Below are 15,138 nucleotides of genomic sequence, written 5' to 3'. Positions count from 1 at the left end.
AAGGGGGCATGGAGTTGAGGGTAGGGTGTTAGCGTGGATAGAGGACTGGTTGTCAAATAGGAGGCAGAGAGTGGGGGTCAATGGGTGCTATTCGGATTGGCGGTTGGTGACTAGTGGAGTGCCCCAGGGGTCGGTGCTGGGGCCTCAGCTATTTACCATTTATATAGATGATCTGGAGGAGGGAACCGAGTGTATGGTGTCGAAATTTGCTGATGACACCAAGGTTGGTGGAACGGCAAATTGCGCGGAGGGTGTGGAGAGTCTACAGAAGGATCTAGATAGGCTGGGCGAATGGGCCAGGAAATGGCAAATGGAACTTAATGTTGGCAAGTGCGAGGTGGTCTACTTTGGTAGGAATAATGGTAGGAAGGATTATTACTTACGTGGCGAAAAACTGCAGCAGGCGACGGTGCAGAGGGACCTCGGGGTCCTTGTGCATGAGTCGCAAAAACCCAGCCTGCAGGTGCAGCAGGTGGTCAGGAAGGCGAATGGGATGCTGGCCTTCATAGCGAGGGGGATTGAATATAAAAGTAGGGAGGTCTTGCTGCGGCTATATAGGGCATTGGTGAGGCCGCAGCTGGAGTACTGTGTGCAGTTTTGGGCGCCGTACTTACGCAAGGATATTTTGGCCTTGGAGGGAGTGCAGAGGAGGTTTACTAGGCTGACACCGGAGTGGAGGGGGTTGAGCTATGAGGAGAGGCTGAATAAACCAGGCTTGTACTCGTTAGAGTTTAGAAGAATGAGGGGAGATCTCATTGTTGAAGTGGTGGAGGCTGCCTCGCTAAATATTTTTAAGAAGCGGGTTGATGGGTTTTTGATAAGAGAAGGGATTAAGGGTTATGGGGAGAGGGCGGGAAAGTGGAACTGAGCCACGACAGATCAGCCATGATCTTATTGAATGGCGGGGCAGGCTCGAAGGGCTAGATGGCCTACTCCTGCTCCTATTTCTTATGTTCTTATGTTCTTATTGAGACGTATAAGATGATGAATGGGATGGATAGGATAGAGGTGGAGAGACTCTTCCCGCTCAGAAAGGACAGTAGGACTAGGGGGCACAGCCTCAAGATAAAGGGGGGGCAGTTTAGAACGGAGTTGAGGAGCAACTTCTTCACTCAAAGGGTGGTGAATCTCTGGAATTCTCTGCCCGTTGAAGTGGTGGAGGCTACCTCGCTAAATATTTTTAAGACGCGGGTTGATGGGTTTTTGATAAGCAAGGGGATTAAGGGTTATGGGGAGAGGGCGGGAATGTGGAACTGAGCCACGACAGATCAGCCATGATCTTATTGAATAGCGGGGCAGGCTCGAAGGGCCAGATGGCCTACTCCTGCTCCTATTTCTTATGTTCTTATGTTAATGTGGTTTAAATTAATTTTCTTTTTTTTAAAAACATAAAAGTGGAATCAGAAACTTACATGTGAAAAGTAAAATATTTCACAAAAACATACTATACACAAGGCAATCTCTTGTGATAATCACCACAGGAAGTCAAGGTCAAACTAGTCTTCAGATGAAGAGTTACATAGAAACATAGAACAGTACAGCACAGTACAGGCCCTGCGGCCCTTGATGTTGTGCCGAGCTGTGTCCAAACCCAAGATCAAACTATCCCACTCCTTATCATTCTGGTGTGCAACAGACAGTTAAACAGCAGACAGTTATAGACAATGGCGTGTAGTTGCCATTTTAATGCCAAATATTCCAGCTTTAATTTCACTGTCAATTCCTAATTACAATGGATGCTGCATATTTAATTTGCCACACTATGATCTTTTCTCGAGTAATAGTTTATAAGACCATAAGCCCGTAACATGTAAGGACAGAAGTAGCCCATTCAGAGCAGAGTCTGCTCTGCCATTCAACAAGATCATGGCTGATCTGATATATTCCTCAACGCAATTTTCCCATCTTATCCCCATAGCCCTTGATTCCCTCATTGATTAAAAATCTGCCTATCTCAGCCTGTGAACATACTAAATGATCCAGTGGTAAAGAAATTCACAGATTATCTACCTCTGAGACAGGAAATTCTTCATCTCTTGTTTTAATTGGGTAACCCCTTATCCTGAAATTATGCCCTCTGGTCCTAGACTCTCCCAGAAGAGGAAATATTCTCTCAGCATTGACCCTGTCAAGCCCCCAGAGAATCCTCTCTGTCTCAAAAAGTTGCCTCTCATTCTTCTAGTCCCATTGAGTACAAGTCCAATTTACTTAACCTCTCCTCTTAAGGAAGTCCCTCCATATCCGGGATCAATCATTGTACCTTCTCTGGACTGCCTCTAATGCCAGTAAACTTTCCTTAGAGAAAGGGACCAAAACTGTTCACAGTACTCCAGGTGCGGTCTAACTAATGCCTTGTATCGTTTTAGCATGACTTCCCTATCTTTATACTCCATTCCCTTTGAAATAAAGGCCAACATTCCATTTGCCTTCCCTATAACCTGCTGAACTTGCATGCTAGCTTTTTGTGATTTATACATAAGGACCCTCAAATCCCTCTGTACTGCAGTTTTCTGCAGTCTTTCTCCATTTAAATAATACCCAACTGCTTTATTACTCCTATCAAAGTGCACGGCTTCCCATTTCCAACATTATATTCCAGCTGTCAAGCTTTTGCCCACTCTCCTAACCTTATGTCCCTCTGTAGACTCTGTACCATTCTCACCATTTGATTTCCCACCTACTTTTGTGTCATATGCAAACTTGGCAATAGATTCATTTTCTTTATCCAAGTCATTAATACATATTGTAAATAATTGTGCCCCCAGCACAGATCCCTGTAGCACTCTACTAGTTACAAGTTGCCATCCTGAAAATGTACCTCTTATTCCAACTCACTGTCTTGTGTCAGTTAGCCAATCCTCTATCCATGCTAATATACAACCCCAAAGGACCCTTAATTTATTACACAGGCCTTTGTGTTGTACCTTATCAAACACTTTTTAGAAATCCAAGTGCATTATTTACATCTACTAATTCCCCTTTATCTATCCTGCTCGTTACCACCTCAAAAAATTGTAATAAATTTGTTGGGCATGATTTTATCTTCATGAAATCAAGCTGACTCTGCTTGATTGTATTATGTATTTCTAAATGCTCTGCTATCACATCCTTTGTAATGGATTCTTTAATATTTTCCCAATGAAAAATATTAAGTTAACTGGCTTTATTGTCCTGCTCCCTTTTTGGAAAACTGCCACTGCAACATCTTTTATCAATCTGCTGTGACTTTTTCAGAATTTCAGGATTCTTGGAAGATTACTGCCAGAGCACCCGTTATTTTTGTAGCTAATCCTTTAATATCCTGGGATGCAATCCATCAGGTCCAGGGATTTAATCCATTTGTTCCTATTACTTCTTCTCTAGTGATTGTTGTTACATTTATTCCCCCTCCCCACCCGTCACTTCTGCCCATTGATTTAATATTTATCAAATGTTATTACTGTCTCTCACTGATGCAAAGTATTTCATTTCCTAATTCCCAGTCTTATTCTCTCACTTTGGCCTCTCTCTTCCTTTTTATATATTTAAAGAAGATATTGATGTCTGTATTTATATTACTTCCTGGTTGGTCATCTTTTGTTGGTTTTTAAATTTTACCAATTCTTTGGCTTACCACTAGTCTTTGCCACATTATGTTTTTTTTTCTTTCAATTTAATACTATCCTATTTACTATCAGTTTAATACTATTCCATGGTTAACCATCCCCTTCCTAGAATCCTTCTCGTCACTGGGGTATGTATTTGTTCTTAGTCACGAACTATTTTCAGAAACATCTGCCACTAATTATCCTTATTTAAGTGTAGCACAGTTGTTTCCGACTCAAGCTTCTGAATACAAAACTGAATGCTACATTCTACCATACGTGATCACTGCTTCCTTAGAGAATCGTTTACGCCGAGATTGTTTATTAAGCCTGTCTCATTACACATTACCAAATCCAAAATAGCTAGATTCCTGGTTGGATCCAGAACATATCGTTCTAAGAAACTGTCCTGAATACACTCTATAAATTCTTCCTCATGGCTACCTTTGCCAATTTGATTTTCCCAATCTACATGAAGACTAGAGTCACCCATGATTAGAGTACTGCTTTTTTACATGCCCTTATTATCATCTGATTTATTCTCTGTCCTACAATATAGTTACTGGTAGGGGACCTACAGACTACTCTCACCAGTGTCTTCTTCGCCTTGTTCTTTCTGACCTGCACCCATATGTATTCTACATCTTCTAATCCAAGATCACTTCTGGCTATCATACTTATTCCAGCTCGTAGATCCTGGATTCCATCCATAGATTATAACCTTGGAGGCTCTGCAGTTTAATTTAGTGCCGAGCTCCAAAAACTGTCTATGCAGAAACTTTTTCCTCATTCTACCGAAGTCACTGTTACCTACATAGATCATAGAAATGGGATCCTTCCCCTCCCACTGCAAACTAAACTGGCAAAACTGACAGCATATGCAAAGGGATAACAGCACGTACAAAATGGATCTTCCGATATAGTATCGTCAATATTCCAAGGCATTGCATACAATGAATCAAAGCCATACGTAGTCTTCAGATGAAGAGAGGAAAGAGTGCAAGAAATATTGAACCAAGGGATACGAAGTAATTGAAAATCTCCTTTAACAATTATGTATTTTTTCCTTAGAACCATAGAACATTACAGCACAAAAACAGGCGTTTTGGCCCTTCTTGGCTGCGCCGGACCATTTTTCTGCCTAGGCCCACTGGCCTGCACCTGGACCAAATCCCTCCATATGCCTCTCATCCATGTACCTGTCCAAGTTTTTCTTAAATGATAAAAGTGAGCCCGCATTTACCACTTCATCTGGCAGCTCATTCCACACTCCCACCACACTCTGTATGAAGAACCATCCCCCCCCCCCGACTAATATTCCCTTTAAACATTTCCTCCTTCACCCTTAACCCATGTCTTCTAGTTTTTTTCTTCCCTGGCCTCAGTGGAAAATGCCTGCTTGCATTCACTCTATCTATACTCATCATAATTTTATACACCTCGATCAAATCTCCCCTCATTCTTCTACGCTCCAGGGAATAAAGTCCTAACCTATTCAACCTTTCTCTGTAACACAGTTTCTCAAGTCCTGGCAACATCTTGTAAACCTTCTCTGCACTCTTTCAACCTTATTAATATCCTTCCTGTAATTAGGTGACCAGAACTGCACATGATACTCTAAATTTGGCCTCACCAATGTCTTATACAACCTCACCATAACAGTCCAATTCTTATACTCAAAACTTTGATTTAGAAAGGCCAATGTACCAAAAGCACTCTTTACGACCCTATCTATCTGTGACGCCACTTTTAAGGAATTATGTATCTGTATTCCCAGATCCCTCTGTTCTACTGCACTCTTCATGTCCTACCATTTACCTTGTATGTTCTACATTGGTTTGTCCTTCCGAAGTGCAATACCTCACACTTGTCTGCATTAAACTCCATCTACCATTTTTCAGCCCATTTTTCTGGCTGGTTCAAATCCCTCTGCAAGCTTTGAAAACCTTCCTCACTGTTCACTACACCTCCAATCTTTGTATCATCAGCAAATTTGCTGATCCAATTTACCACATTATCATCCAGATCATTGATTCAGATGACAAACAACAATGGATCCCTGTGGCACACGATTAGTCACAGGCCTCCACGCAGAGAAGCAATCCTCCACTACCACTCTCTGGCTTCTTCCATTGAGCCAATGTCTAATCCAATTTACTACCTCTCCATGTATACCTAGTGACTGAACCTTCCTAACTAACCTCTCATATGGGGCCTTGTCAAAGGCCTTACTGAAGTCCATGTAGACAACGTCCACTGCCTTCCCTTCATCCACTTTCCTGGTAACCTCCTCGGAAAACTCTAATAGATTGGTTAAACATGACCTACCATGCATAAAGCCATGTTGACTCCCCCCAATAAGTCCCTGTCCATCCAAGTATTTGTAGATCCTATCTCTTAGTACTCCTTCCAATAATTTACCTACTACTGACATCAAACTTACCAGCCTATAATTTCCCGGATTACTTTTTGAGCCTTTTTTAAACAACAGAACAACATGAGCTAACGTTCAATCATCCAGCACCTCACCCATGGACACCGACATTTTAAATATATCTGCCATCTGAAAACATTAAATATTTTCATATTCCTACTCAAACATCCTGTGTTCATATTTATAATTTGTATAAGAATGTATAATAAATCTGGCTGTATAAGCATAACATAGGAAAAGGTTGGCAGGAACTGCATGCAGATGCAAGATTTGTATTATAAATTAATGCATTATGCCACCTGGATAGCACTGCCACACCATTTTCAAATCAAGCCAATAATATTTGCTGAAAGCACATAAATTACTCCAAAATCACACTGTGCCAACAGAAACATTCCACATAATGATTTATGAAGTGTCCAAGATTCAAGTACAATTATGCCTTTCTTGTCCAAGTGGTTACAATAAATGATGTATAAGATCATTATTCTATGTACTCTATCTCCTGTTTATTATTGGCAGTAAAAACCTCAAACAAAGTCAGAGCTCAGACTGTGGACCCTTCATGAAGGATCTCGCTCGATTGGAAAAAAGCACCAAAAACTGCACACTCATCTATTCTTTTTAGAGAAGACAAAAGCTGAATAAATTACTAATATACCCAGCTCCAGACAAATCTATGTCCCCTCAGGGCCTGACGAGGATAATGTGACTGGAGGATAAGGATTAATATTTGCAGTGAACGAATGAAGACAAGCTTATGAGGTGAACTTTCTTCTTTCGTTTAAGCATCCTCTGCATAAATTAGGAACATATCGAGGTAGTACATTTTAGGAAGAGAGATCCCTACAGAGAAGCTAATAACAACATTTGTCATGAAAAAATTCTCCGGTTTGTACAGCGAACCAAGCCTTTATAATAACCATTCATGTATGGGATAGAAACTGATCTATTCACTCGCTCTCCAGTTGAAAACGGAAGTAATTTTGGTGGTTGATCAGTTGTTGCATTTCAAACACCACCATATTAGTGCAATATTAGGATTTGCAAGCATAAATTGTCTTGCTTTATGCTTATAAACACAAGAAGTAGGAGTAGACCATATGGCCTGTTGAGCCTGCTCAGCCATTCAATAGGTGGGAGTTCAGGTGTTTCTGATGTGTTGATGTAGATTCAATGGGCCAAAGGGCCTCGTCAGTGCAGTATGATTCTATGAATACGATCATGGTGACCTTGGGCTTCAACTCCACTATCTTGCTCATTCCCCATATTCCTTGATTCCCTGAGGCACCAGAAACTATGGAGATCCACAATCTTCTGGGCAGAGAATTCCAAAGTAAATCACAATCCTTTGAATGAAATAATTCCCCCTAGCCTCTTAGACTGAGACGGTGCCCCCACATTTTGTGCTTCTTGATCAGCGGAAGCAATCTCAGTGTCCACCCTATCAAGCACCCTTGAACGTTTCAATGAGATTACCTCTGATTCTTTTAAACTCTAGAGAAAAAAGACCCAATTTGCTTAGCCTCTCATCACAGGAAAACCCCATCATTCGAGGGACTCATTTAGTGAACCTTTGCTGTACTGTCTCCAATGCAAGCATACATTTTCTTAAATGTGGAGACTGCAACTGCACATAGTACTTCAGACACAGCTCACTAAAACTCAGTTCAAATGCAGCATGACTTCTTTACTCCATATGTCAATTAGAGACTAATACCTGATGAAGGATCCCTCTGTAAAATTAGCTCATGATGAATGTAACAAAGGCCAGGAGTACCCTCTTCAGGATTTTTCAATGGTTACTGTGGCTATCAACAAATTGCACATTACTTTCATTTTTTAAAAAAACTTCCAGTGCTCCCTCATCCCACAGCTATTTTATGCCTTCCACATCCCCCCATCCCACTGTTGTTGGTTTCAAATTCTCCTCCTTAGCTTATCTTTGAGGCAAAGAGCTAATATTTGGCATTTGTAATGCAGGAGTTGCCTGTGAAAATTCTACAGATGGCAACAGTTCATGTACAAAAGAAGATTTCAGCTTGGCCTCTGGCCTCACAGTTGAGGCGTACATTGCTTGTGCAATGTGTGTCTGATTCCAAATGCTGGGATAGGCAAATTTCTAACCATGCATGTAAAAATTACTCCATGTGGCAGCCTAAAATAATTGCTCGAGAGATATTCAGAAACAGGCATAGAATGGATGGAATAACCTGGTCCTTGAATAAACCTAATGAATAAGGCCAGTGCAGTCGGGGACAAGTAGCAGAATGGATAGCTTAGCTGACTGTGAGATAAAAAGCAGAGGATAGGAGTAAAGGCTAGTTCCTCAGCATGACAGAAGGTGAAAGGTAGAGTCCCCAAGGGGAAGTAGTGAATTACTGCTGTTCACTGTTTATATAATAATCTGAAATTTTAGAAATCCAAAATGTCTATACTTGCAGATAACACAAAATTGGGATAAATCAATATTGTGGTCAACTTCAATAAATTACAACACAACATTAATAAATGAGTAGAATGAGGATATAACTGGCAAATGAATTTTTACACAGAAAAGTGTGCAGTGCCACATTTTGTTAAGAAAAATAAAGGCAGTCAAAAAATCTCAGAAAAAAAGAATTTAAATACAGTGGAAAAACAAAGGGAACTGTAAGTACAAATACACAAATCCCTAGAAGTATAAATACAGGTAAGGGCATAAAAAAGAAATCAAGTGCCGGATTGATTTCTAGATGGACAGAATTGGAAAGTACGGGAGATACACTGAACTATTACAGCCCCTAGTTAGATCACATTGGGAATACTGCTTAAATGATTTGCTATTCAATCCTTGGTAACAAGTTTGCTTTAAAAACAACCATTATAATTTCTGCAACTGTTTTGTACAAGAGACTTCATCATTTATAGTTGTATAAGGATCAACTTAATGATGTTGGTGATTCACTTTTATTTACTTTGGAATCATTATTCTTCAATTCAATAAAATCACAGCTGATCTGATTGTGGCCTTGACTCCACTTTCTTGTATGTCTCATGACCTTTTATTATACTTGCGGATCAAAATTCTGTTTAATTCAGTCTTGAGGGTATTCAATGATACATCCAAATGTCAACAACCCTCAGAGAAGAGATGCCTCCTCATCTCCCATCTTAAATGGGAGGCCCTTTATTTTGAAACTGTGCCCCAGTTCTAGATTCCCCCTAAAGAGGGAAACACCCACTTAGTATATATCCTGTCAATCCTTCTCAGAATCTTATATGTTTCAATAAAGTCACCTCTCATTTTCTAAACTCCCAATGCGTATAGGCACAACATATTCCATTTTCCTCTTAAGACAATCACTTCAACCTAGGAATCAGCAGAGTAAACCTTTTGCTGAACTGCATCCAATCCCTCCTTGAATAAGGAAACTAAAACTGCATACAGCACTCTAGATGTAGTCTCATCAAGGCCATGTTCAATAATGGCAAAATTGCCCTATTAGTAAATTCCACCCCCTTTGTAATAAACGCCTATAGTCCATTTGCCTGTCTAATTACTTGCTGTGCAGGGACACCCTGATCCTTCGGTATTAAGGCCTTCTGTAGTCTGTCTCCAGTTAAATAATCTGCTTTTCTGTTCTTCCACCCAAAATGGACAAGCTCACACTTTCCCATATCATACTCCATCTGCCAAACTTCTGATCACTCACTTAACCTATCTATATTTGTTTCAATTTGATGAGAAATCGAAGGTGGTTTACTATCTTATTGTTCTTAAGGGCAATAAAGCATGGGCAACAAATACTGGGCTGGCCAGTGATGTCCACAGCCCAAGAAAGAATTTTTTAAAACTTGCTTTCCTACGAATAATTGTATCAGCAACAAATGTCAGTGCCTTTATTCAAATGACTTAATTGGCCGCCACTTGTAGTATCTCATTCCTCCACTCATAATTGTTTCTTAAGACTCTTTGTATCCTCCTCCTCAAATCCCCAAAGCATATCCACCAGCTACAAGGCACAATTTAAGCGTGTGAGGGAATTCTCTTCACTTGACTAGATGAGTGTAGCTCCAACAACATTCAAGAAATTGAACACCATCCAGTACAAACAAGCCTGCTTGATTGGTATCCCAACCACCAACTTAAACATTCATTCACTTCACCAATGCATAAAGGCAGCAATGTGTACCAAAAACAAGATGCACTACAGAACTCACCAAAGCTCCTCAACATTCCTTTCAAAAAATGGTAAAAAATTGCAACATGCTGCTGTGCAGAGGGACCTGGGTGTCCTTATGCAGGAATCTCAAGGAGTTGCAGGTGCACCAGCTAATTAAGAAGGAATTTTGTCCTTCATGGCTAGAGGGATGGAGTTGAAAAACAGTGGGATTATGTTGCAGCTGTATAAGATGCTGGTGAGGCTACACCTGGAGTACTGTGTATAGTTTTGGTCTCCTTACTTGAGAAAGGATATACCGGCACTGGAGGGGGGTGCAGAGGAGATTGAAAGGTTTTATGAGGAGAGACTGAGTAGACTGGGGCTGTACTCATTGGAATTCAGAAGAATGAGAGGAGATCTTATAAAAATATATAAGATTATGAAGGGAACAGATAAGATAGAAGCGGGGAAGTTGTTTCCACTGGCGGGTGAAACTAGAACTAGGGGGCATTGCCTCAAAATAAGGGGAAGCAGCTTTAGCACTGAGTTGAGAAGGAATTTCTTCACACAAAGGGTTGTGAATCTGTAGAATTTCCTGCCCAGTGAAGCAGTTGAGGCTACCTCATTGAATGTTTTTAAAGCAAGGATAAGAACATTTTTGAACAGTAAAGGAATTAAGGGTTATGGTGAGCAGGTGGGTAAGTGGAGCTGAGTCCACAAAAAGATCAGCCATGATCTTATTGAATGGCGGAGCAGGCTCGAGGGGCCAGATGGCTTACTCCTGCTCCTAGTTCTTATGTTCTTTTGTTAAACCTGTGATGTCTACCACCTAGAAGGGCAAAGGCAGCAGATGTATGGGAACACCACCTCCAAGCCACACATCATCATATCTAGGGACAACTTGCTCTTCCTTCACTATGTAAAATTCCTGTAATTCCCTTCAAAACAGCACTGAGGGTGCATCTATACCATCAAGGATGTCAGTGGCTCAAGAAGGCGGCTTACCACCTTATTGTCCTTAACTTAAGGGCAATAAAGGATGGGCAACAAATACCATCCCTGCCAGTGATGTCCACATCCTGTGAAAGAACTTTTTAAAACGTGCTCTCCTACATATAATTGTACTATCAACAAATGTTGGTCCCTTCATCCAGATAATCAATATAGATTGTAAGTAGTTGAGGCTTCAGCATTGATCATTGGGTGCTTCACTAATAATTGTTCGTCAACGTGAGCCCAATTCTCTGCTTCTTGTTAGCTAGATAATCCTCTATTCATGCTGATATATTACCCCCAACACTATATGCTCTTACCTTGTGCAGCAAACTTTTATGTGGCACCTCACTGAATTCCTTTTGGAAATCTAAATACATAACATCTGCTGATATCCCTCTAATCATTCTACTTGTTATATCCCCAAAATAATCAAATAATATTAAAAATATGATTCCTATTTCATAAAACTATACTGACTGTCTAAATATATAATGATTTTCTAAATATTCTGCTACTTTCTCCTTAACAATGGATTCTAGCATTTTCCCCATGATGTGAGGCTAAGTGGTGTAGTTTCCAACTTTCATTGCCCCTTCTTTTCCGAATCATGTTGTTACATTTGTACTTTTCCAGTCAGCTGAGATGTTTGCAGGACCTAGGGAATTTTTGAAGACTACAACCAATGTATCCAGTATCTCTGCAGCCATTTCTTTCAGGATCCTAGGCTGCAGACTATCAGGTCCAGGGGACCTTTTGACCCATTTGTTTTCTTAATACATTTTTCTGTAGTGATCATGATTGTTTTAAGTTCCTCTCTCCCTCTTACCCCTTGATTTTCTACTTTTCTCTGGATGCCTGATGTATTTTAATGTGAGCACTAAGTCTGTTAACTCCTAGTTTCGTTTTAACCTTATCCTTTGCTATTTTAAGACCATTCACATGTTACAGATATAAGGTTATAAAGATTGTTGCAGTTCAGGACTGTCTCTTTATAGAGTAAAACAGAAGAATGAAGGGGATCATGTGACCCATTCTGAATTTGACCATTCACATGTTACAGATATAAGGTTATAAGATTGTTGCAGTTCAGGACTGTCTCTTTATAGAGTAAAACAGAAGAATGAAGGGGATCATGTGACCCATTCTGAATTTTGTCTGACAACAACCTTGGTAGTTCAAGCTTAAAAGGGAGGGCCTGGTTCTTCTACTGGAAAGAAGGTGCAAGATCTTCATACTTGTGAACAGTGGCCCGAGAAGCTGTGCTGATGGTAGATAAGCTTGTCTCCAAGTCACAGGGAGGTGTTAGGAATGTCAGATTTTGTAAACAGTTATATATTAAACTGCCTGTTTTATTCGAAGTTAGGGTTGGGTCTGGAGGATAACTAATTAGCCCATGTGATTCACGTTGCCATGACAATTGGCTTTGAGAGGGGAAGAATCCACAGGAAACCACTGTAAGTAGGTATTTCCTGAAAATATAACTGAACATCAGAGTAGCAGCAGTGTGCAAGGATCCCACAGCTAGAGAGAGAGAGAGAGGATGAGTGTGAGTGTATGCAAAGGGAAGGAAAGGCAGCAAATCTCTAGTATTCACCACACATAATGTAGGTGGGTACTTGCACTTGGATTCAGCAGATGGAGGTCATGATAGTTGAAATTAGGATGGAAGATTTACCCTGAAGGAGGTATCTCCAGGATAATTCATGGCATGAAAGTCAATTCAGGGATTAGGAACTATCCAGCGGGAAAATGGAAAAGAGCTAAACAACACATCGTATTTCTTCTAGGAGAATGTCTACTTAAGGAACCAAGTAAAGTGTAACTATGGAAGATTTTCAGTTGTTTGACATGTTAAATGGGGGATCGTTTCTGTAGTTTAGAGCACAAATTGCCTACCAAAATAGTGTTTGGTCAATATTGCTCTAATTTTGTGTGGTACAATAAAAGTCTTTTAAAACTTGAAATCTCATTGTGTGAGCTTTTTAGCTATTTGTATTTGGAAGTTCATATTTCTTTCTAAAAGACATCAGTTTCTATAGTGATCTTAACACATGTAGGTTCACTATTCTTTTTCCAACACACTGCATTTTATATTTATCCCTATTAAAACTATTTGTCATCATTTCACCCACTTATACACTTTGTATTACTTAACTAATCTATTCAAGTGCTCTTAGTTAACAAAATAAATGTGCCAGTCATTTTTCCTGAACTCACCGTGCAACTACCAGGAACTGATCTATCTGTCGATCATTCAATGGGTTGTCAGGATCCCAGACTTTAACTTCCATCTTCGATTGATCTCTGGTATCTGGTTCACCTACCAAGAATAACAATTAACACATCTTACTTAACATATGGAGCATTATACATAAACAGCCATGGATATTGTTTCAAGGACAATTACAGTTCTTTCCAAATTGGAAAATGCATAGGAACATTAACAAATTCAAAACTACGCTCCATAAATTGAGATGGAAGATTGAACAAGTGATTTTTTTTTGGGATACAGTCAGAAATGTCTTTTCCAATCCTATACCTTCCTATTTGTTTTAAGAGAAATCAAGAACCAAGTTGATTTTTCTGTTATTCATGACTAGCATATGGTCCACAACAGAAACTTACATCATTCAAGTGAATTAAAGTGATAGATAAAATTTTGAGTGTATAATTTTAAGGCAGAAGTGCCGAGTAGTTGATCCATTTCTGTCTCCTTCCAAGATCCCAACCATCAGAAAAAAGTCGAGTCAATTTGATTCACTTCATGTGATACCAAGAATGCTGAATACTGCAAAGGTTACTGGTCTTTGTAGCATCCCAGCTGCAGCACTGAAGACTTGTGCTCCAGAACTAGCCACAACCCTAGGTAAGCTGTTGTAATACAGCTAGAACATATCTCCCCCGATGAGATGAAAAACTGTGCAAATATTTCCCACCCACAAAAAGCAAGATAAATCCATTCAGGCCAATTACCTATCAAACAATGTACTTCCAATTATCAGCAAAGTAATTAACTATGTCACCAAGAGAGCTATCAAGCAGCACTTACTGATAATCCGTTCACTAATGCTCAGTTTGGGCTCCAACTGACCTCATTACAGCATGGGTAAAATCGTTGAATTCCAAAGTTGATGCAAGATTGATGGTCTTTGACATTAATGCAGCATTTGAACGAGTGCAGCCCCAAGAGGCCCTACAAAACTCGTCAATGGGAGTTAGAAGAATCACTCTAAACTGGCTGGAGTCATATTTAGCACATTGGAAGATGGAGGACAATCATCTTAGCTCCACGGCATCACTGCAGTTCCTCAGGTGAGTGTCCTAAGCCCAACAGTCTTCAGTTGCTTCATCAGTGACCTTCCCTACCACAAGGTCAGAAATGGGGATATTCGCTGATGATTTCATAATGTTTGCTTGCATTGACAACACTTCACATATTGAAGCAGTCTATGCCATGCTGTGAGATCTGGATAAATTCAGGCTGGGACTGATAAGTGGTAAGCAACATTCATACCACACAAGCGCCAAGCAATGACTATCTCCAACAGAAAGAATCTATACATTTCCCCATGACATTCAATTCTCCGTTATCAACCTGGGAGTTGCCACTGACATTGACCAGAAACTGGACCAGCCATTTAAATACTGTGGCCACAAGAATAGGCTGGGAATTCTGCAGCAACTAGCATGTCTCTGGGTTCCGCAACATTTGTACATCATCTACAAGCACAGATCACAAATGTGATGGAATACTCTCCAGCTGCCTACATTATTGCAGCTCAAACCACTCTCAAGTGGTCTGACAACATTCAAGACAATGTAGCCCACATGAATGGCACCCCAGACACCACTTAAACATTTTCTGTCTCCATCATTGGTGCACAGTGGCAGGATATACACATTTCATTGCAGCAACTTGAAAAGGCTCTTTCAGTGGCACTTTCCCAACTGTCAACCTCTAACACTTACAGCAAAGCAG

General features: G+C 40.2%; 1 protein-coding gene across 5 annotated transcripts in view; it reads right to left on the bottom strand.

Moving 5' to 3' along the window:
* The window catches only part of LOC145351017 (metastasis-associated protein MTA3-like), a 175,490-nt gene that overhangs the window by 44,639 nt on the left and 115,713 nt on the right, over positions 1-15,138 (bottom strand). For all 5 annotated transcript variants that reach the window (XM_080200607.1, XM_080200608.1, XM_080200610.1 and 2 more), the window contains one exon: positions 13,377-13,479. In XM_080200607.1, coding sequence (XP_080056733.1) covers positions 13,377-13,479 — 103 coding nt within the window. The remainder of the gene's footprint in view (positions 1-13,376; positions 13,480-15,138) is intronic.

Source organism: Carcharhinus amblyrhynchos, chromosome 12, assembly GCF_965287045.1.
Source record: "Carcharhinus amblyrhynchos chromosome 12, sCarAmb.v2.hapA, whole genome shotgun sequence".
In the NCBI taxonomy this organism is placed as follows: Eukaryota; Metazoa; Chordata; class Chondrichthyes; order Carcharhiniformes; family Carcharhinidae; genus Carcharhinus; species Carcharhinus amblyrhynchos.
This window is presented reverse-complemented; position numbering and strand designations above follow the sequence as displayed.